The sequence below is a fragment of the Capra hircus genome, chromosome 16, assembly GCF_001704415.2.
Source record: "Capra hircus breed San Clemente chromosome 16, ASM170441v1, whole genome shotgun sequence".
NCBI lineage: Eukaryota > Metazoa > Chordata > Mammalia > Artiodactyla > Bovidae > Capra > Capra hircus.
In genome coordinates, this window is record NC_030823.1 from 31,311,973 (window position 1) to 31,335,460 (window position 23,488).

Consider the following 23,488-nt stretch of genomic DNA (forward strand, 5'->3'; position numbering starts at 1 on the left):
ATAATTAGGTTATCAAGTATTTGTGAACTAACATGTATCAAGCTCAGCTTGAAAAGTAGGAATGCCACCTTGACATTTAATCACTGTAGAAAAATCTCCATGGGAAACCTAATAATCATCGGTAAACTATATGGTGTCTCAATGATGAGTTAGTTGGTTGCATCTAATAACAGCCTCAAAGATCACTTGCTGTATCCATTTTCAGTCAGCAGTTTGTCTGTCTGCGTTGTTAGGGCACCTCCAGTGAGAATATTGGAGACAAGTTGCTAATGTCTGCCGCTGACTCTCCTAAAAGCATTATTTTAGACCATCCCCTTTTATCTTTCACAGAGTATAATATAATTAATTCAGATTTAAGTCTTGTGGTTACAGATTTGAGTCATTCCCTGCTCTTCCTGCCCCTCACACATCACCTTAATTATATTGTTGATATTCATATCAGCAAAACATATTTTGAATGTATCATTTATTCATATGACTGACCTTAATTAGATTCTGTTTCTCAGAGTGTAACTTCATTTTGGGGATTGTTATTAAGACCACTTAACTCCAGAAATCACTTGAATGGAATAAAATTATTCAGAATATTTTAAAACAGAGCTAAGGTCTTGATTTGTCTGTTTTTTCTCAGGTTCAAAGTTCTGGCTAACCAGTACAAATCTATATACCCTACTTTGGAAATAGACATTGAAGGTGAATTACAAAAACTGAAGGTAAGTCTGAAAGCATATAGGCCTAAAAGGACGTGGCATGTTTGAGTAACTTTACATGATGTGGCTTTAACAAAACATCCAGTGGGAACCAGGGAGCAAGAATAAAGTACTTGAAAAGGAGTCTGACAGGCTACAGTGAATGAGATCACAAAAAGTTAGACATAGTAGGAACCAAATCATAAGTCTTATGTTGATGTTATATACAGTAATAGGAAGGTTAGCTACTCAATAATTTTGAGCAGAAAAAAAGGACTAACTTTGTATTATATAAAAATCACTCATAAGCATTTGGAGGATAGATCAACTAAAGAACAAATGAGAGATGATAACTTTTAAAGCTAACCAGCACATTTAGGACTGATACTCTAAAGGGTCTGTTAAAGGGACAGCTCTAAAGCACTGTACTCTTTAGAGACATAGAAGGTTATTGACCAAAAATTAGGACCACAGTTGGTGCCTAAGTTGGTCGGTTAACAAGTTGCCTATCCTCTCCACCCTTCCCTTCCTCCAAAATCTTTGGAGTTTCAAGCTGCTGACTGTTATTCTTTCTTTCCTGTGAATAAATATGACATCAGTTCCAGAACTGAATAAGAATTTACATAGTTTATATGTCATTTTAGAGTTGTAGCAGACCTTAGGTCTACCTACTCACTGAATTTCTTCTGAAAAAGTGACCTTCAAGGGACATTGTGAATGTTAGGTATTTGGATTTCAGTACATTGCTTAGAATAGACTGCCACTTTGTTTTCATTCTGTCATGCAACAAATATTTTAAATTTATTAGTAGCAATTTGAAAATATTTACATGCTAATATACAGGTGTATTTTTTCAATTCTATTCTATACATATTCCATATGAATGTAACGGATATGAATAATAATGACCAGAATTAGGTAAGAAGATTCTTAATAGGTGTTGAGCAGTATTCCCCCCTTATCCTTGGTTTTGCTTTTTGTGGTTTCAGTTTCCTGTGGTCAAGTGCGAGACAACTCTTAAGTTTTAAATTTGAGACCTTCTGAGTAGCGTGATGAAACCTCTTGCAGTCCTGCTCCGTCCTGCCCAAGACATCAGTCATCCCTTTGTCCAGTGCATCCTGCCCATTAGTCGCTGACTAGCCATTTCCCTTGCCAGATTGACTGTCCTGTTATCACAGTGCTTATATTCAAGTGACCCGTTTAACTTACTAATGCCCCCAAGGTACAAGAGCAGTAATGCTGGCAATTTGGATACACCAAAGAGAAACCATACAGTGAAAGTTCTTGACTTAATAAGGAAAGAGAAAAATACGCTGTGGTTGCTAAGGTCTACAGTAAGAATAAGTCTTCTATCCATGAAATTGTAAAGAAGGAAAAAGAAATTTGTGCTAGTTTTGCTGTTGCAAAAGTATTACAGTGTTTTACACAATTATTATATTATTATAGTATATTGACATAAGTGTTCTATTTGATTACTGGTTATTGTTGATCTCTTGCTGTGCCTCATTTATAACTTAAATATTATCAAAGGTGTGTATGGATATAGAAAACACAGTGTATGTAGAGTTTGGTATGGTCTGTGGTTTCAGGCATCCCCTGGGAGTCTTGGAACATATTCCCCTAGGATATGTGGGGGGACTGCTGTATGTTGAACCAGGACTTTAAGGAACATGATGAATGGTACAGTCATTCCAGCATTAAAAATAAAGGACTAAAACAGGAAGAAGCATGAGACTGGCTGCTAGAGCCAGAGGGGGATTATGTGTCCATCAATTGGTATAACATACTCAGTGAGCTCATGAGTGGATCTTGGAATTTCCATACTGGTCTGGCTAAACATGGTTGAAACTAAATTTTATTGCAGTTATACTATAGGCTTTGGGGGAACTCTTATTTATATTTTTAATTGTATCTCTAGAATTAAGCAGTATTATTATACTTTAAACATGTTTTGAGAAAGTTTAATCATGTTTATGTGAGGTAGTATTGATATTACTAGTAATACTGCTAAGGTATTTTACTGTAATGGAATACAGTGGGAAAAGAATATTAGTAATTAATTATTGATGCTTGCTTGCTTGGCAATGTCACTGGTAGCCCTCACAACATTTCGAGAAAGACTTTGATGCGCTTATGGTTATATGGACTCTTAAGTGCTGCTTTTTTAATACCTACAAAATATAAAAGCACAATATTCAGTTCTTTGTATTTTCCTAAAAGCTGGTATATGAAGTATGAGTACTGGGCTGTTCAGAAGATTATCATTATTTGCAGTGAGGTTGAAGTAGAACCTTTGAGTTTCATTGTATTTCTGCTGCTGCTAAGTTGCTTCAGTCGTGTCTGACTCTGTACGACCCCATAGACGGCAGCCCAACAGGCTCCCCCATCCCAGGATTCTCTAGGCAAGAGTGGGTTGCCATTTCCTTCTCCAATGCAGGAAAGAGGAAAGTGAAAAGTGAAAGTGAAGTTGCTCAGTTGCGACCCCATGGACTGCAGCCCACCAGGCTCCTCCGTCCATGGAATTTTCCGGGCAAGAGTACTGCTTCTCTTCAAATAGTGTCTCTTTTCTGGTTCTGGAGAATCAGCATGAGAGACCAAAGCCAATCCAAATGTTGCAATAGGGTGAGCATTGTCACCAATCCCTTTCTCCTTTCCAGTTGTCAGTTTTCATCATCAAAAGTTGGGTAATTTTTACTCACATAGTTTACATTGTAAATTTAATAGTATACATCGAGCTTGGTTTTTGTCTTTGTATATAGGGTTATATGGAAAGGATTAAACCAATGGTGAGAGATGGAGTTTATTTCCTGTATGAAGCTCTCCATGGACCACCAAAGAAAATCTTGGTAGAAGGTGCAAATGCAGCACTACTAGATATTGATTTTGGTAAGTGAGATACAGTTTACGGGGAGCATAACTGAGTCCTAAATTGCTTAAGGTATGCATAATTAATGTTAGCATTAAAGGATTTTAGAATAAGGCTTTTTGCTGGTATATTCAGAAATGATGAAAATTTGTCATCTTATCCTAACCCTTTTTTAAAAAAGGGAATATTTTGTGTTTTGCAGTTCATTAGAAAAATGAAATCACTCTTTGGGTCAATGGGATTTTTGTTGTTGTTTGGTTTATAGCAATTCCAGACTGTGTTTCCTTGGAACTGAAAGATGATTAGATGAATTCTGTGAAAGAACCTATAATTCAACCTTTCAAAAACTATCAAGAGCTAATAATATACATTGTTACTAAGCATGCACATCCTAAGATCTCTGGAAGTCTGTTTAATTAACTGCCTGGATGTGAGATTCTGAGTTTAAAAATTTGATGCTTATCATCTTCAAACTACTGCCTTTGTTGGCCTTTCAAGCTGAACATGATCTCTCAGTATAAGACTGTTCTCAGTTGTTACTAACATTTCATTGACTTTTGACTCCAAGTAAGCCAATTAAAGTGTATTTCTGTACAGTAGATATATATTCTTGATATCATATGTGCCTATCCAATCTGGAAGAAAGCAGTGTCTAATTAGCATAGGGGATAGTTCAAGTATGAAGAGGATCTTGGGGTCAGGGTTGAGGAGGGTAGGAAGTACACCTTTGATTACTCTTGTCATTTCTGGGGTTTATTCCCTGAAGAGACATCAAAAGCTCATAAACTGTGGAATACCACAGAATTCTTGGTGTACTTTTGTCACTCCAGGCTGCTGGGGTATCCGTATCAAGGGAGTAAAATAAATTTACTCCTGTTTTAAATTAACAGGAAAGTATAAAATATAAATCTGCATAGTAGGATAGCATCAGAGTTTTGGCACTAAATTAGGTGAGTACCTACTGGACAGAACCGAGTAATTGCATGTACTCAAGGAGCGTCTGTAGTATAGCACTACAGCTGTAGCTTAACCACCTATGTTTTTATCTCTACAGACAAAAACAATCAGGAATAAAACATCGAGGCTTTGAAAGGGTGGTTCCATAAGTCTGTCAAATACCTAGAATATACTCAAATGCAGAATTTAAAAAAATAACGTCTATCATTTGTGTATATTTTACTGTTTGTTTCTGTTTTTAGGAACTTATCCCTTTGTGACCTCTTCGAACTGTACAGTTGGAGGTGTGTGTACTGGCTTGGGTATGCCCCCTCAAAACGTTGGAGAAGTGTATGGAGTTGTGAAAGCTTATACAACTAGAGTTGGTATTGGTGCCTTCCCTACAGAGCAAGACAATGTAAGCCTGTTTCTCAGCTAAATCTGATTCAAAAGTTTGAAAATGAAAAATCATGCTTTTTTTCTTAATGAATTATTGTCTTTTATGCATTTTACTTAATTTGCAAGATTAATCAGCACAACTTTAAAGAAAATTACATATACCTTTATTGTTAGTGGCAACAGATTGGCAACAAAAGGGGAGAGATTAGTGGGCACTTAAAGGTAACTGTAATTGCAGGCAAGTGAAGGTGGGTTACAAAGGGGATTAAGATAGTAGAGGAGGGAGAATTTAAAAATAACAGGTATCTTTCACCAAGAGCTTATTAGGAGTCAAGGTTGAGGAAGGTGATCTCCAGACATTGTCTAATCATAGCCTACTGTTTACTTGGTGGTGACCTCAGGCCAGCCACTGTTTAATTGCTGTAAACTTAGTAGCTCTTTGTATCCTCACAGCAACTCTGGGAGCTGGGTGCTGTTACCATCCCCATTCTACATATGGGGAAACTGAGGCCTGGAGAACTGAAGGAACTGCCCCAGGCCACACAGATAAACAAGGCTGAAATTCAAACCTGACAAAGCAGTATTTTAGTTGTAATTCCATGAGAATATGTGTAATAATGAAATGATGGCTTTAATCAGAAAGATATAAATTAAGAAATAGATATATGATAGATGGGAATAGTTGTGGTAGTAGTTAGGTAGTAGTTGTGGTAGCAACTACTAGATGGGAATTTGCCTTATGGTTTTCAGGAAAATCATCAAACTACAGTTCTTAGAACAAATTGGACTAACTTACCTATTTTAGTAAATATTTATTAGCAGCTTAGTTTTTAATATGCAATATTTATATATGTTAATCTAAATTTTTAGAAGTTATCTGTATAATGTAAAAAAATGTTGGTCTTAAAACAGTAGTTAAAAAATAAAGTCAAAAGTGAATGTATTTCAAATAATGCCTCCTTCACATAAAATCTATCTCTGTGAAATTATACCTTCCAATTTAGTTATTTTTTCTGAATGATGTTTATCTCTAAGAAACTTCATGCCTTGTTATATGATCTATACCATGTTATGTGATCTACTAGATTTAGAGTATTGGTATTCTAATCCTTAAGTTTTATTTTCTGTTCTTTAGGAAATTGGAGAATTATTACAAACAAGGGGTAGAGAGTTTGGTGTAACGACAGGAAGGAAAAGAAGATGTGGCTGGTTGGACCTTGTTTTGCTCAAATATGCTCATATGATTAATGGCTTTACCGCGTGAGTATTCTTAGAAACACGTATTTCATAAATGACAGTTCATGACTACAGGTTAAATTTTGTGGAGTGCAAACTTGAGGTAGTGCACTAATACAAAAATTTCACTCTTTAGACTCCAAATGAAATTGCAGTTCAGAAGTGGACCAAAATACAGGGGAGGGGTGCATAAGCAGAGAGAGCCTAGTTGTTCTCCCTAGACATCCAAGGTTGGGAGAGAAAATCTTGATGCTCTTACATGCAGATGAGTTCAGAGGGAGGTAAGACAGGCAGGTGGAAAGGTGAGTAGGTAGATGGAGCAACATAGAGTGTGTATATCAGAGGGGAGGCAACGTAACTGGTTCAGTGGATAGGCTTGATTGACATCTGACTTCTGGATTCAGATATCAGATCCATACATTATGCCATGTGACTTTGGGTAAGATAATCTTTCTATGACTTTTTCATCATCTTTAAAATCTAAATAATAGTACTATCTACATCAAAGGGGTATTTTGAAATCTAGATGAGAGTATATAGCATGCTGCCTGGCACACTAAAAATGCTCAGCAAAAGTTGCTATTAATATTGCATACACAGAATAAATATAAAAATGTATTCATGTTTGTATTATTTAGGCTTAACTTTTAGCAAATATTAGAATAAAGGGTAAAAAAATAATCTGTGGACAGGAATCTCGGACCTAGTGTTTTATCTAATTTCTATAGATTTTCCTAGAAAACTCTTTTCCAGTCAATTTATTGGGAGATTTTGATGTGTTATGAAAAAATCATCACTCTCCTTTGACAATTTCTGACCAGAAGTGTAGTGTTAAAGGAGAATGAAGAAATGAGGCTTGATCGCATATGTGTATGTAGCGTACACGTATCTTGTCCTTCACGTGGAATAGTCAGTTTTGCTGTGTCAGCCACAGAATGCATCCTTTACTCCAGGCCGCCCTCTCTGGATATGTATTAGTTGATCCTGAGAAACTGAGTGAGAGGATGTGGATCTATCAATCAGTGAAAATCTGTTACAGTTATTAGAAAAGTGATCAGTTAAGTCATTGTTTTTAATAGAGGAAAATATATCCATATATTGCCCTGTAGTGTTTTATGTGTGGTATGCTTTAAAATATAATTCTAACCAGTTTTCAGAATTGCTTTGGAACTTTTAGCTTTGTATGAATTCTCCTTTACTCCTTCATCAAGTTGTTGACATCTCCTTTTCTTCCAAAATTAGGTTGGCGCTTACCAAATTGGATATTTTGGACATGTTTACAGAAATCAAAGTTGGAGTTGCATACAAATTAGATGGTGAAATTATACCTCATTTTCCAGGTACTCTTTTATTAGGTGTATGTATCAGAGCAATTCATAAAACTCTTCTGTATAATTTATGATATACAGCCACAGACTTGAAATGCCCTTTGTGAACAATACAAGTATACTCACTAGCATTTGTTTCATAGTTGCTATGGATTTGGGTGCTGTGTCATGACAAGCTTGTGTTCATACCTGAAATAGGAAAGAAGAGACATGGTACCACTGGGCCCAGTTATACTGCTCCTGAATCTTATCTTCCCTACTTTGAAAGTAACCTCTCTGTAGGCATTCCTTGAGAAATGTGAGATAGGAGATAAGTAGTTTCAGGAATTGCTTGAGTTGTCAGGGTAAGCAGGCTCTTAATACATTAACCCCACTGTGTCCTTCAAGCTACAGGAATGATTTTTTTCTAACTTATGTGTCTAAAGTAGATGGATGTAAGGAGATTTCCTACTAGAGCCAGTGAGTTTCTTCAGGCATATCTTTAGTTACATGAGTTCTTCAATTACTCAGGAAGCTCCAAAAATATTTCCATTTTCCAGAAATAGAAACTGTTAAATTGTTTAGTCATCCTGGAAGACTAAGAATATGTCAAATGAAGAAATATTGACTAGCTTAATGGAACTTGGTAGACTGGTAGGTTTTTGACCAGTCCTTGGGAATTGAGAACTGTGAGTTCTTAGAAGCATGTTTAAAGTCATTATTTGTTAGCTGACATCTGGGCCATCTCCGGTTTGGCTTCTTCTGACTATTTTTTTCCTTGATTGTGGATCACTGTGTCTGTGTCTCATGACTTTTGGTTGAATATTGGACATTGGGCATAATATGTTGTAGAGACTTGGATTCTGTTATCTTACTCTGAAAAGTATTGGTTCTTATTTTAGGGGACAGTTGAATTACTGGCTTGTCATCCTGAACCTTGTATAGCTTGGTTTTTTTAATACTTTGTTCATATAGTATATGGAGAATGCAAGGTGTTTCCCAAATCTCTCTAAACTAGTATGAGACAGTCTCCAAGTTGTCTCTGTGGGTCTTGGCAGAGCTTAGGTTTAGGCCTTGTTGAGGGGTGGATGTAGGGGGTAGGGGAGCGGGCAGGGTGAGGGAGTCTGTAGTAGATTTCAAGCTAAAGTTTGGTTTTTACTTTTAGTGAACAGCCTTTCTGTTGTCTCAGCTGGATGCCAGGAGAGTTAACAAGGTGTAAAGAGATCTTTCCAATCTGGCAGTGCTGGAGCTCCAATATACCCTTTCCCTTCCCTTTCACCAGCACTGCTTGACCTCTAGAATATTTGTCCCACTCAGCTGTGTGACAGCTGCTATCCGGTAAGCCTCCCATGGGACCGTGTGTGTATAGTTCAGCTTTAGCCATGGTACCTTCATACCCATTTCTGGCGGAGGAATACCCTCTCTGTATAGCTCTCTCCTCTCTGATGCTTGCCCTTGATGATTCTAGCTGCTTCAGCTTTCCTGAAATCTGATATCTATGTTCTCAGGTCAGTGGGACCACCATTCCCTACTGACTCCAGTGTCCTGACTTTGCTTGATTAAGAAATTGTCCCTGGCAGAGAGTTAAGTAGTTTCAGGAATTGCTTGAGTTTTCTTCCTCTCAGAGACCACAGTTTGTGCTACCTATTGACCACTGCCTGGAAAGAGCTGTCATGTATTTTGTCCAGTTTTACAGTTATTTATGCTAGAAAAGTTCGTCTAGAACCATATACTCCATCGTGGCTAAAAGGAGAAGCCCCACTGAGTCTCTTGATTTCTTCTTCTATGGTCTGTTGCAAGCAGTGCGACTTAGTGTGGTTCCTCACTTTCTCTAGATGTCCACGAACGTTCCTAACATGATGCATTCTCATTGTATCATGGATCATAGGAGAGAACTCGTGTATCCATATATTCTTATTAAACTTTTTATTCCACCGCTTGCAGAATCCTTTCATCCTGTACCTTTAGGATCCAGTTCTGTACATATTCCTTTCGCTCCTACTAGTAAATACTGGCTCAGTCCCACAGATCCTTCAGAATATATTTCCTCTCCTCCTTTAGCAGGCCCCGTGACTCCTTGGCCAACTTATGTTTGCATGTCAGGAGAGGAGGCCCTCAGAGGCTTCTGCATCATCCTCAAGCCAGGGGAAGCCTCAGCCATTCTGCAGGCCATCAGCGAATCTGGAGAAGGATTCAGCCAGATGTCTGAAAAGTCTCAGTGTCCCACTTTTTTCTCAAACAGGATCTGGCCTTGTTGTAGCAGATTCGCTGGATTTGAGAGTTCAGCTTTCTCTGGAGCTCTGCCATCTGTATGATTGAGTCCTAAGCCTGATCCTCAGCTCTTCCTGCTCTCCACTGTAGGAGATGAGATTCTCTCTAGGTGTTTCCATTAACCTTTGATTGTCTTTGTCCAGTTCATGAATGGCATCCATCCAGAGCTGTTTCCCTTGTGCTCATTTCTCAGTACGTCAGCTGTTGCCAGTGCCTTACCTCCCACCATGCATCCCAGTTCACCTTCTGTGAACAGTTGCACTACTAGAACATGCCAAAGGCTGTACTCCCTCTACCACTAGCAATCATCCTCATTGCCAGCCTGCTGGCAACAATCCAGCTTCCACACCCCATTCTAGAGCCTTCTTCCTCAGACCACTCCTGGCACCAATTGTCTTACTTTTGGTTCCCTGGGAAACAGTCAATGTTACAGAGATGTATGTGTAGGTAGTTTGTTCGCAAGCGCTCTGAGCAACAACGTCTGTAAGGGAGGGGGAAAGAAGTAGCAGGATTAAGCAGAAGTTGAACTGCCAAGAAGTTCCATGAAAAACCCTCAGTTGGTCCCATGGGAAACTCTGGGACTAGAATAGTCCTCCAGAGTAGTCCCAAGTTAAGGTAAATAGGCAGGTCCTTCATATCCCCATTTTGATTAGTTGTTGGTATGGGCTGCTCCAGGGATACCGCTGAGGAGATTCTGAACTGTGCGTTCTCAGCAGGCACTACTCCCATAGCTGGGGGATTAGTGTGTGACTCCTGAAGAGGAAGTCTGGACAGTGTACCATAGCATCCACCATACAACCTCTGGTCAAAGACACTGTTCTTGTTTTAGTACATTTTCGGCTTCTATTAGGGAATACAGAGAAACTGGTTAGGTGAGATAATGAAGAAATTTTTCTGCTAAGTCTTTGTATACAGTCACAAAAACAATAGAGGATTTCCCAGGTGAGAGCACGTATGCAAACCTTCTTTCTGTGACATTGCTGCCATTATACGGATCCATAGCCCCCAATCCATAGTATGGAAGTCTAAAAAGCTCTGAAAACGGAAAAGTTGTAAGTTTGGCACCGAAACTCATTTGACAGCAAAACCTGACTTGAACTGATGTTAGAATTAATAGCACTATCCACTTAGGGTGAATAATCCTATTGCTGCAAAAATATGTTTGATTATGGAATACTAGATAGTGTACTGTTCCACCTCCCTAAATTCTGAAAAATTATAGATTTCAAAACATTTTTTGGCTCAGTGTAAGAGATAGTGAACCTATGATGTATTAAAAACTCATTTGACAATAGGCAGTGTACACCACGGGCAAATATATTTATTCTTTAACTTTCAGCAAACCAAGAAGTCTTAAATAAAGTTGAAGTTCAGTATAAGACTCTCCCAGGATGGAACACAGACATATCAAATGCAAGGACTTTTAAGGAACTACCTATTAATGCACAAAACTATGTTCGATTTATTGAAGATGAACTTCAAATTCCAGGTAAATATACTTTATGAACAACTATTTTTTCTACTTTTGATTTCAACTATCTTTGAAATAGCATAAAACAGATTATTCCTCTGTAGAGTACTTATGATTTGCACAGATGCCCAGGAAAAGATAAAATATCTTTCTGTAATCCTTCACATGCCTCAAGACAATATATTACCTCTCACCCTTTTTGACCCTGTTTTTAATTCTTTGTTAGTCTTTTTTTTTCTTTTTGCCCTATGACATTCATTCTTATTTCTTTCTCCCTCTTAATAATAAATCCTTTTGTCTTTACCACCATCAAAACTGGTTTGTGATTTCTTTTCCACTTGAGGTTAAGCCACCCTTGAGAGTTGGTGAAGTTTCTTGACTAGATTTTAGGAAATAATAGATGCAGAAGATAGGAAATCCAACTTGAAAAAAACGAAAGAATAAAGAATAAAACTTCTTTATTAAAAAAAAAAATAAGCTGGCCAAGGAGTTAGATATAACTAAATCATGGCTATGAACTAGTTATGTGAAATCTGTCTTTTAAAACATTGCTTTTTTCCCTTTGGTACTGTTGGAGATTTCAGAGACAAAAGGTAGAGTGGAAAATATCCTCTGTATAAAATCTGTTGTTCACTTAACCTGATTTTATATTGCTGATTATATTTGTGGTTCATCTCCAAACATGAATCTTGTTTTCCATATTGCTAGCTGTGTCTCCCAGCTTGACATTAAATCTTGTAAGCATGTTTGCTCATTGTACTTCGTCAGTGTCTTCTGAAATATAAAAAGCAGTGAGTTTAACAGTGACATCTATAAAACGCCATAACGGTTAGCCCATGTCGTGCCGATGAGGAGAGATTCCCCTAGACTGGTACAGTAGCCAGATTCTCAGGCTGTGCAAATTAAATAGTATTCTCTTCCAGATATTTCTACTTGTTGTGAGATATGGATGTTACAGTGTCACTTCCATGTCCTCTTGCTGTCATCTGTTTATTAAAGATGCCTTTCTTTTCTAGTTAATTAGGAATTTGATTAAAGGTTCTTTAGGTCTCTGCTGGTTTGGGCCAGTATTTTACTAATCACTAGGAACTGAAGAGTGGTAAACATTGTACAGTTGATACAGGAAAAGTTTAAGGCATATACCCTGTCCTAGATGTTGACTGCACATTCTGTTTAGGAATTGGCATAATCTGCTATTAGAGGAAAAAGATAGCCAAAGACATGGGGGGAAGGTTAAATGGTAACACTGAGAAAAGTGGGGGATCTGTTAATCCCAAAGATTGAACATTATACATGGACTAATGCTATTCTTATCCTGTTTTTCTCCCTCCCAGTTAAATGGATTGGTGTAGGTAAATCCAGAGAATCTATGATTCAGCTCTTCTAAGGATTTCCAGTGATGCAAGAAACACTCCTGGAGAGGCGGGGAAAGGACTTTCTTAAATATTTCGTTTATGATCTGCAAATTCCAAGAATAAAGACATTGAAGTGAGTTTTAAGCCCTACAGTTGTTTCCAGTCTTTGAGATGGATGGCTGGTGTGGAGATACACTTTGGCATTTTCCAGTGTCAGCTTCCTTAGCTGGCATAATTGCCAAATCATTTGTTGCTCCTGCTGCTCATGGTGCCACGTTTTCTTTGAATGTTTAGTAATAATATAATCAATGTTGTTTGAAATCTAAAATAGAATTACTTTCAGTGTAGTTTTCTTCATTATTGTTGTGTGACTGTGTGTTCATAGGTTTTACCTCTATTGAATGGTAAGAACAATTAATGCAGTTTTGCACAAATATTTTTACATTCTGATCATTCATTTCTGTCACTGTAACCTTTGTTGTTCGAAAGAAAATGATAAGAGAGGAGTCCTGTAAATTTTTGTAATGCTATAAATTCTGTTTAAATTGTGAACTGTTTATTTTCTGCTGAGACCATTGCAAATTTGAGCTTTGGTGGTAGGAAGGGATTATATTCATGAGTCCTCTAATTTGTACAGAACACAAAACTTATTTCTCTTGTGTAAATTATTTAGCATATTGAACATTTGGGTAAATGTTCAAAGAAAAAAAAAAAGTGTTCCCTAAAATAACAATTGTAATGTTAAAAAACTTAGTCATTAAAAGATCTGTTGTGATATTTGGTGGATATTTTTCTTTAATTTCAGACATTAGTTCTGAAATGTATAGCTTTCTTAGCATTATTTCTAAAGTCGGATGGGTTGATATTTGAACATCGTGCCTGCCAGTATGCCTACAGAGTCATCTGTAAGTGTCCAGATGAAACCAACTTGTTGGTCATAATTTTGATCATGCCTTTATTTCTTCTTTCTTGAAAAAAAAAAAAGGGTGTTATTTTGACTATTTGGCTTAACATACTGCATTGTAGATTATCCTTCAATGAACTATTTTAAATGTTTAAATTAGGTGCCACTTAAATTTATTTTATTATACCATCAATAGCTGATTAAAAAGAACCAACTATTTCTAGTATGTTTTGTGTATTGTGTTTTTGTTCTGATAAGAGAAATAATAGTAATACTACTAGTACGTATAAGACAGAGTTTTACCTTTATAGTCTGTGGGGGTAAAGTGAGGAAAACTCAACAACAGAATCTTTGAAAGGATCTAAGTGTCTTTTATCTTTACTAAAAGTATTTAGATAGTTTTTAGAGTCCGTTATCTGGGCTATAAGCTTCACATTATTAAAACGTGTTTTTAATAATGGCCCAGAAGCAAATACAGTGAGCTGTTTGTGGACTTCCCTGGTGGTCCAGCGATTCTGCGTTTCTACGGCAGTAGGTGCAGGTTCAGTCCCTGGTCAGGGAACTAAGATGCCACAGGCTGAGCAGTGCAGCCAAAAAGTTAAAAAATAAAGTGAGCTGTTACTAATTAAATTGGTTGAGAGAAGATGTTCTTCAGATACAGTTAAGTCTTTAAAATCATAGGCAACTGTATTAAAATAATCTTCTGTTGATCAAGTATATATGCTGGGTATTAGGTATGTGATAAGTAAGTACACAGTCTTCCTAAAGTTTATTGTAGTGGGGAGAGCATGCTAAACAAACATATGCTAGGATGGAAAAGTACCGGAGTGCTATGCAGGAGAACCTAATCTAAATTTGGGAAAGGTCAGAGAAGGCCTTTAGTAGAAATAGCATTTAAACAGACCAAAAAGATAAGTGGCTGGAGTACAAAGTAGTCAATATGCAAAGACCTAGAGGCTCGAAATAATTTGGAAAGTTTGAGCAGCTGAACAGAACAGCAAGGGACTGGTGAGGCTGCTGAGGCTGGCAAGAAAAACCAGAGGAAGGTAAAGCCAAACAGCCAAACCGTGTTTTATATGAGGACTGTAGGCTAATATGTATATGTTTCAGGAGGCATAATGACTGCACAGAACAACCGCTGAAACAAAACTCTGAATTGTAAAACTTAGTAGAAGGGAAATAAATGACAGAACAAGATATTTCAGTGTGGAGAGGACCTGCCTAGTATATATGTTTATATATATTACTACAGTTAAGTGGGGATGCCTTCCCTTCACAAATGAGTATATGAATTTAATGCCATTCCAACCAGAATCACCATGGTGTTCCTTGTAACTGGACAAAAATTATTGAAACTTAGGTGAAAAAAATGAATATGTAAGAGTGTCTGAGATATTTTTGAAAAAGGGATGTGTTGAGAGAGGAGGTTTTTACTCACCAGATATTAAAGCAGTATAAAGCTACTAAACTCAAAGTATGTGATACTGACATGGGAAAGAACAGATATGTAAGGGAAGTGGACTAGACGTTCCAGAAATAGATGCAGCATATGTGGGAACGTAATGTAAGCACTCCATTTCACTGGGAAAAGAATACATTAAAAAGAATGGTAGCGAAACAATCTCAACATAGAATAGAAATTTATAATAGAATAAAAATTAAATTATAAAGTTTTAAGTAATAAAAGTAATATCAGAAAATACATACTCTTAGAGCCTTCTAAAGAAAAACAGGAAACTTGGAAACCCTGAAGAAAAAAATGTAGAGATTTGACCAAATTAAAATTTTTAAAACACTATAAACAAAATTTTTAAAAAACAACTGAGAAAAATAAAAGTTTAGAAAAAGTCAACATATATCCCTAAAACAGAAAAAACTGCAACAAATAGACCACTGACAACCAGTAGAAAGATAAGCAAAGCTTTCATTTGGGAGGCTTCTTGTCTTAAGTTCTGTGAAATATTTCTTTGAAAAATACCTCTAATGTTTATCGTTTTGTCTGTGGCATGCTTATTAGTTAGATGATGGACCCGATTTATTATTTCACAACTTAAGACTAAGGCAGTGGAGATATATGTATATTAATACATTTGTGTGTATATATACATATATATGTGTGTATATATAACTGTTCTTGGGGGTGGTTTATTAACTGATAGACTTCACCTTGGGGTGATGAGTGGGGGACCAACTACTATGCTTGGGGAGTCCCTAAGGAACAGAATGTTTAAGATTCTTTTCTTTGGGAGCATTTCTTTAGAGAACCTCTATCGTTTTGCCTAGGGAGGTGATCCCTAGTTGTCAGGCTTTCTTCTTGTCAGTATAGGGATATTAATTGTTCTGTATGGAGACGTTCAGTTAACCCTCTCACAGTAGCCCTCTGCCATACTGGGTTCTGCATCCAAAGCACCTTCAGGGTCTGTGATGCCAGGAATCTTCCTCCTTGGCTACATCTTTAGGTTCTTCTTTTTTTTTTTCCTAACAGTGATACAGTTATTGAACAAATGTAATTATCTCCTTAGCTGGTCCCACATGTAACCACTGGACTAAATGTGAAATGGTTTGGCGACATTAGCAACAAGACTGGTAGTAGGGCCTTAAGGTGCAGGTGAAAAACTCTTTAAGGCTGATCTTGATTCCCTGCCCTAGGCTGCCCAACTGATTGGAAGAGAATTTGCAATGCATAAATATTTTTAGGACTGTAGCCATCAGGATACACACTTAAAGGTAATTCTGTTAACCATCATTTTAGTCTAAAGGAGCCACTTAAGAATGCCAAATGTTTTGTTCAAAATGCCATGGTTACTTTAGTTTAAAACCCTTTCTTTCAAAGCCACCTCCCTTCACAACAGTAGTGCTCTGGCAGTGAATTGAGTGGTCTAGGATTCGATGAAACTGTGGCTAATTTCTGGTCCCAATCTGGAAAATAAAACAAATTAATGGTTTATTTTAAGACTACTCAGTTTTAACACACTGTCTTTTCAGCAACAATTGTGTACAATAACAAAGTGATTTATAAGGTTTAAAACAAGGAATATATTTAAAAGATGTGGGGGGGAAAGGGCTTAATCAAAAGGTTTTTGTGGTCCAGTCTCTGATTGAGGCATGTTATTAGATTATTCCAAAATGTAAATAAAATGAAATAAATTGCATAAGTTCGTATTCTTACATTCTAATTCTAGATACTCCCTTGGCCCTTTAAGCCCTAATAGGTCACTTTGTATCATGTTTGTATCAAAATGTAGTTGCTACCATCCCTAAATACAGACCCATTGCAGTGCCCTCGTGTTTTATATGCCCTTGGCTACAGTCACCAGCAGTTCCGCTCATCTAAAGGTATGGGTTCAAGGAGTTTGGGTTGGATACTGCAATCATTACACCTCACCTAACAGACCAAAGACTGGAATGTTTCATGATAGTGTAAAAAACTTTATCAGGTATGGTGCTATTCCCAAAATTCACAGATCCTCAGAGGCCCACTGATACTATCACTGCCTCAAAGAGACCAATGAACTTTCCCGAGTTTACAGGGCTTGTGAGAGGAGGAGCCCACATTTGACCCAGGATTATCGGGCCCCAAAGTCCCTAATCTTTTCATTGTTCTCTCCACCTTCCATAGCACTTCAATAGCATTTAAAGAAATAAAACATTTCTTAATATTAAGAATGAATAACATTTCATTTACTCAGGAAATATAGCTGGAAATGCCATCTCTGAAAGATTTTAAAAATCAGGTTTAACTAAATGTGATGCTGTCTGTAGTTGGTAACCATATGACTTCTCAAAGCTTACTATTGTATTGAATAATAACTCTGACCTTCTTAAGGATTACACTGTATTCCAGGGAAATATATTAATGATGTTTAGAAGTGTTAGGAATCCTACTTGATAGCCTTAGTGATCTTTGTTATGAGAATTATGATGGAGCTGAATTAGGTACATTTAACCAGAAAAATTCGAGAGTAAATGTTTTAAGAACACAGCAACATTTGGGGGGGATTTCTCCTGCTATTCCACTTAGTGCGTATATATGCCTTCTGACAGTGGGTGCTATCAAGTCTGAAGTATACTATACAAATTTGGAGGTGGGGAATATTATGGAAAGAACTGAAATGATTTTTTAGACTTCTATATCATTTGACAAAGTCAAATTATTGTTCATGTGGATTTGTATGTGATGACTGCTTTTAAATGCATTGCTGAAAAATGAAGTGAAAAATTAGTTAAGAACTACAGAGAAGATTTAACCAACTTGCTGAAGAATCCCATGTATTCCAAATGATTTAATGATTTAGTATTATTTAATATTATCACTTTGGGCAATTAAGAAATTTTATTAAAGGATAACCTTCATTATATATGATTATTACTTTATGCTCTAGTTTTAGAAATTAATCCCAGTGAAAGATGTCATTCCAGTGTATTAGTTATTTTTTAAAAAAACAAACATTTATTGTGGTACATGTTTGTTCTTGATCATTAGTAATAGCTAACAGTTTTGGAGGTTTCTTAATGTTAACAGGCACGATGCTAAATTATTTATATGGGTATCTCAATTCTATTAGGTAGATACTATTTTTATCCTTTTTGCATGTGAGAAAACTAAAGGTCAGAATCTAAGTGTCACACTGCTTCTAAAAGAATATATTTTATTTTGGAAGAATGAGGTTTTTTAATTATTTGGCACCAAGGTGCCAACAAGGGCAACTTTCATCTGAGGGGCCATCTCACCCTCCCAGGCTATAAATTCCCTGAGAACAGAATCTTCTCTTCTACTGTGCTACTGTGTCTTGCACATAGTCAATGCTTAATAAATATTTCCCAAATAAATGGACCCCTATGTGCTGAGAAAGAACTTTTACTGAGGAGGAATTTCTTAGTCAATAACCATAATCTGTCATAGTCTGTATGTAATCTGTTCTTCAGTTGTTCCCAAATAAGAGGTAAGAACTGAACATGAAATGCAAATTGCTAATCTAGACATGAACTTGGCCCTCAAAGTCTGATGACAAAGACTGGTCAAATGGATAAGATTTAAAAACAGTCTTACACCTTGATAAACACTGTAATAGTACTTTCTCTTATTCTGTGAAAGGCCTTTCCCCAAATACTCCTTCAAGGAGTCAGTTTCTTGAATTAAACAAAAGCCCGATTCAATCAGTGCTCAGCTTCGTAATAATTCTCTGTTAGGTCTCTTGCAAACCAGCCCTTTGCCTGCCTGATAGTTGTTTATAAAATAATTGCCACGTAAGTATCTCTAAAATCCATGTAAGGTGGTTCAGTTCAGTTCAATCGCTCAGTCGTGTTCGACTCTTTGTGACCCCATGGACTACAGCACACCAGGCCTCCCTGTCCATCACCAACTCCCAGAGTTTACCTAAACTCATGTTCATTGAGTTGGTGATGCCATCCAACCATCTCATCCTCTGTCGTCCCCTTCTCCTCCCCACCTCAATCTTTCCCAACATCAGGGTCTTTTCAAACAAGTCAGCTCTTCGCATCAGGTGGCCAAAGTATTGGAGTTTGAGCTTTAACATAGTCCTTCCAATGAACACCCAGGACTGATCTCCTTTAGGATTGACTGGTTGGACCTCCTTGCAGTCCAAGGGACTCAACAGTCTTCTTCAACACCTCAGTTCAAAAGCTCAATTCTTTGGCACTCACCTTTCTTCACAGTCCAACTCTCACATCCATATATGACCACTGGAAAAACCATAGCCTTGACTAGATGGACCTTAGTCGGCAAAGTAATGTCTCTGCTTTTGAATATGCTGTCTAGGTTGGTCATAACTTTCCTTCCAAGGAGTAAGCGTCTTTCAATTTCATGGCTGCAATCACCATCTGCAGTGATTTTGGAGCCCCCCCAAATAAAGTCTGACACTGTTTCCACTGTTTCCCCATCTATTTGCCATGAAGTGATGGGACCAGATGCCATGATCTTAGCTTTCTGAATGATGAGCTTTAAGCCAACTTTTTCACTCACCTCTTTCACTTTCATCAAGAGGCTCTTTAGTTCTTCTTTGCTTTCTGCCATTAAGGTTGGTGTCATCTGCATATCTGAGGTTACTGATATTTCTCCTAGCAATCTTGATTCCAGTTTGTGCTTCATCTAGCCCAACATTTCTCATGATGTACTCTGCATATAAGTTAAATAAGCACGGTGCAAATATACAGCCTTGACATACTCCTTTCCCTATTTGGAACCAGTCTGTTGTTTTATGTCCAGTTCTAACTGTTGCTTCCTGACCTGCATACAGATGTCTCAAGGAGCAGGTCAGGTGGTCTGGTATTCCCACCTCTTTCAGAATTTTCCACAGTTTATTATCCACACAGTCAAAGGCTTTGGCATGTCAATAAAACAGAAATAGATGTTTTTCTGGAACTCTCTTGCTTTTTCCATGATCCAGCGGCTGTTGGCAATTTGATCGCTGGTTCCTCTGGCTTTAAGGTGGTGCTAGTGACTAAGAACCCCCCTGCCAATGCAGGGGACATGAGTTCAATCCTTGGGTTGGGAAGATCCTCTGGAGGAGGGCATGGCAACCCACTCCAGTATTCTTGCTGAATCCTGTGGGCAGAGGAGCCTGGCAGGCTACGGTCCATGGTGTCACAGAGTCGGACACGACTGAAGCGACTTAGCATACAGGGACGCATGCATTCTGTGCTGCTGCTAGACAGACTGGGCACCTGGGACCCTTTGCTGCAGTGCTATAATGCTTACACCTGGAAAAACTTCTCCAGTAACAAAATATTAGTACAAAGAAATGAAAAGGGACTAAAAATAACTGCATGCAGGCAGTTGGGGGAAATTATAGACAACATGATACAAAAAAAGCAAAAATCCCAACTTGCCACTTTTGAGGAGCTGGAAGCAAAAAGAGCATCTCAGGAGCTTTGGCACTGCACATGCCCCCTGCACACACCACCACCAAAGAGGTGGGCAAAACACCTAAGCCCGATCCCTGAGCACACCTCTACTCACATCCCATAAAAGGAACCAGCTCTACCATCTACCAAACAAGGGAACCTGTTACTTGTTCTTGCTCCTTCCTGCAGCTAGCACAGGAGCACCAATACAAACCTTGCCTGAATTTCTTGTCTGGCCTCTAGTCAATTTCTATTGCTTGGGGAAGGCCTAGTACCCTGGTCAGTTTCACTGCCTGCCATCATCAGCTGCCTGAAGCACTGGTTCCCAACTTGGCTGTACAAAGGAATTATCTGGGGGGTTTCACAAATTACTGATGCCTGGGACCTTCTTCCTCCCACCAGGAGATTCTGACTTAATTGGTATTGGGTATACCCTTGGCATCTGGATTTTTAAAAGTGATGTAGCTGAAGTTAAAAACCTTCAGCCTAACCCCTGCAATCATCTCCTGACCCTTCTTATTCCATCTTGGTTCCACTCTACTCCCCATCCTGTCCCTTTTTCTTCTCCATGGTTGGAGTAATCTTTTCAAACTGCAATTGTAACTGTGTCACCTCCCCCTTAAAACGTGGGGGCTTCCCAGGTGGCCCTAGTGGTAAAGAACCTGCCTGCCGATGCAGGAGACGTAAGAGACACAGATTTGATTTCTGGGTCAGGAAAATCCCCTGGAGAAGGAAATGGCAACCCATTCCAGTATTCTATCTAAAGAATCCCATGGACAGGGGAGCCTGGTGGGCTACAGTCCACAAGGTTGCAAATAGTTTGGCACGACTGAAGTGACTCTGCATGAACCCCTTAAAACTTTCCCAAAACTTTCCCAGTAATCTCAAGCTAGAGGCCCCAAACCTGAAAATGGCTCATAAAGCCCTCCTTGTTCTTCTTTTTTAAAGCATTTATTTATTTGGCTTCGTTGGGTCTTAGCTGCAGCAAGTGAGATCTTCAGTCTTCCTAGTGCCATGTGGGATTTTCAGCAGAGGCATGCAAACTCTTACTTGCATCATGTGGGATTTAGTTCCTTGACCAGGGACTGAACCCAGGCCCCCTGCATGGGAGTGCAGAGTTATAGTCACTGAACCACCAAGGAGGTCCCCAAGCCCTCCCTGACCTTGTCATCTCTTTAGCCACATCCTTCTTGACTTCTGGGCTCCAACACATTCATTTTTTAGTTCTTCAGCCATGCTGTGCTGTTACCACAGTGCCTTTGCACGCACTGTGCCTAGTGAAGCTCTTCTCCCATTTCTTGCCTAGTTAACTTTTAGCTCATCTTTCAGCTGTCAACTCATCATTTTTCTGACCGTTATATGCTCTTATAATACCACATAAACTGCTTCATAAGACTTATGGCCAGTGAAATTTTATGCTTATTTCTATGCTGGTTCCCCCCGGAAGCTCCTTGAATGTAGAAACTTTGGGTCTATTTCTGCTTCACATGGTGTTGCTGAAACCTTTCACACTGGCCTATAGTTATACTCTCAAATTAGTTACTGAAGGAATATGTATGAACAAATGAAAATATGCTTCACATCAGATCTATCACCAAGTTCAACTGATGTCAGCTCCAAAATATCTCCGGGACCCATTTATTCCTTTTTGTCTTGCCTGGTGGTCCAAGCCACCATCATTTCTGGTCTCAACTACTAAACAGTTTCCTCACTGGTCTACAGACCCTCCCTCTTATTCCTCTCCAGTGTCCTAACATCAGGCAGACTGATCTTAAAACCCAAATAATATGCTACTCCTCTGTTCAAAATTATTCCAAGTCTTTCCATTGTTCTCAGAATAGAATCCAAGCAACTTACCACTCTCACCCTCACTGACTGCCCACCGAACTACACTGGCCTCGTTTCTGTTCCTCAAACATGCAAGCCCTTTCCAACCTTCAGGCTTTAGCACTTACTGCTGTTTATATGATTCATTGTTATTTTCCAGGGCTCAGCTAAAATTATATACAGATATTCCCTGACTGCAGTATTAAAAGTAATCTCCCTTGGCTACATTCATCTCTGTTTACTTCCCTAACAGCACTACTGCAGTCTGAAGTTCTTTTTAAAATGTACTTGGTTACGCTCCGTATGGGCTTTCCAGGTGGTGTCAGTGGTAAAACAAACAAACAAAAATGCCGCCTGCCTGCCGATGCAGGAGACGTAAGAGACAATGGGTTCAATCCCTAGGTGGGGAAGATCCCCTGGAGGAGGGCACGGCAACCCACTCCAGTATTCTTGTCTGGAGAATCCCATGGACAGAGGAGCCTGGCCAGCTATAGTCCATTGGGTAGCAAAGAGTCAGACATGCCTGAAGTGACTTAGCTCATGCTCCATATCCCCCATTAGCGTGTCAGGTCCATGAAAGCAGATGTCTTGTTTATCCTGGTCACCGTACTCCCAGCAGACAGATAGTTCGTACTGGGTGTTCAACCAGTAACTGAATCATCTTATAGCTGCCAGCTTCCAAGATGGATCCCAATGATTCTTGCCCTCTGGTGGTATCCATGCCCTTGGGTCTGACTCCCCTCCCACACCGTTTCAGGGCTGACTGTAATATGACCTTCAAATTTAAGCCATAAAAGACATTGCAGTTCCCACCGTCATCTCAGATTACTCATTCTAGGGGAAGATAACTGTCACACCATCAGGATGCTCAGCATGGAAAGCAAGACTCCAGTCCCCAACCAGCCTGTGACAACCATGTGAGCCATCAGACTTGACAACTATATGAGTGACCCACCTTGAGGGTGGATCCTCCAGCCCCCGTTGAGCCTTCACACGATGAAGCTTTCCCTGTCATAGACTGCTACCTTGAGAGAGACTCTGAGCAAGAACTGCCCACCTGAGCAGTTCTCAAACCCTAACCCACTGAAACGATGAGAGGTATTAATAAAAATCATCATTACTGATGTTTTAGGTCACTGGGTTTTGGAATGATTTGTTACTCCACAATAGAAAACTAACATACCTCAATGAGTGATAAACGGAGCCCTGAATATTTCAACATAAATTATCTCTTGAATCGGTCAGGCTTCAAACCTCACTAAGCAGGAAATGATCCTAGGCCACACTTTCAAGTGCCATATTTTCCATATTTCTATCAGAGGCTTTAACAATCTTGCAGTACAAGTGGGACGCTGTGCAATTA

General features: G+C 38.6%; 2 protein-coding genes across 3 annotated transcripts in view; one reads left to right on the forward strand and one right to left on the reverse strand.

Moving 5' to 3' along the window:
- ADSS (adenylosuccinate synthase) overlaps window positions 1–13,660 on the forward strand; it is a 32,080-nt gene extending 18,420 nt beyond the window's left edge. Inside the window, exons 7-13 of the mRNA XM_005690557.3 lie at window positions 632–713; window positions 3,449–3,575; window positions 4,755–4,909; window positions 6,026–6,150; window positions 7,369–7,466; window positions 11,044–11,193; window positions 12,510–13,660. Of these exons, the coding sequence (XP_005690614.2) occupies window positions 632–713; window positions 3,449–3,575; window positions 4,755–4,909; window positions 6,026–6,150; window positions 7,369–7,466; window positions 11,044–11,193; window positions 12,510–12,562 (790 nt within the window). The 3' untranslated portion in view covers window positions 12,563–13,660. The remainder of the gene's footprint in view (window positions 1–631; window positions 714–3,448; window positions 3,576–4,754; window positions 4,910–6,025; window positions 6,151–7,368; window positions 7,467–11,043; window positions 11,194–12,509) is intronic.
- Window positions 16,217–23,488, reverse strand: part of C16H1orf100 (chromosome 16 C1orf100 homolog) — a 34,486-nt gene continuing 27,214 nt past the window's right edge. The window contains exon 5 of one of the 2 annotated variants that reach the window (XM_005690559.1): window positions 16,217–16,353. In XM_005690559.1, the coding sequence (XP_005690616.1) occupies window positions 16,262–16,353 (92 nt within the window). In that variant the 3' untranslated portion in view covers window positions 16,217–16,261. The remainder of the gene's footprint in view (window positions 16,354–23,488) is intronic. The other variant, XM_013970082.1, reaches the window with a different exon arrangement.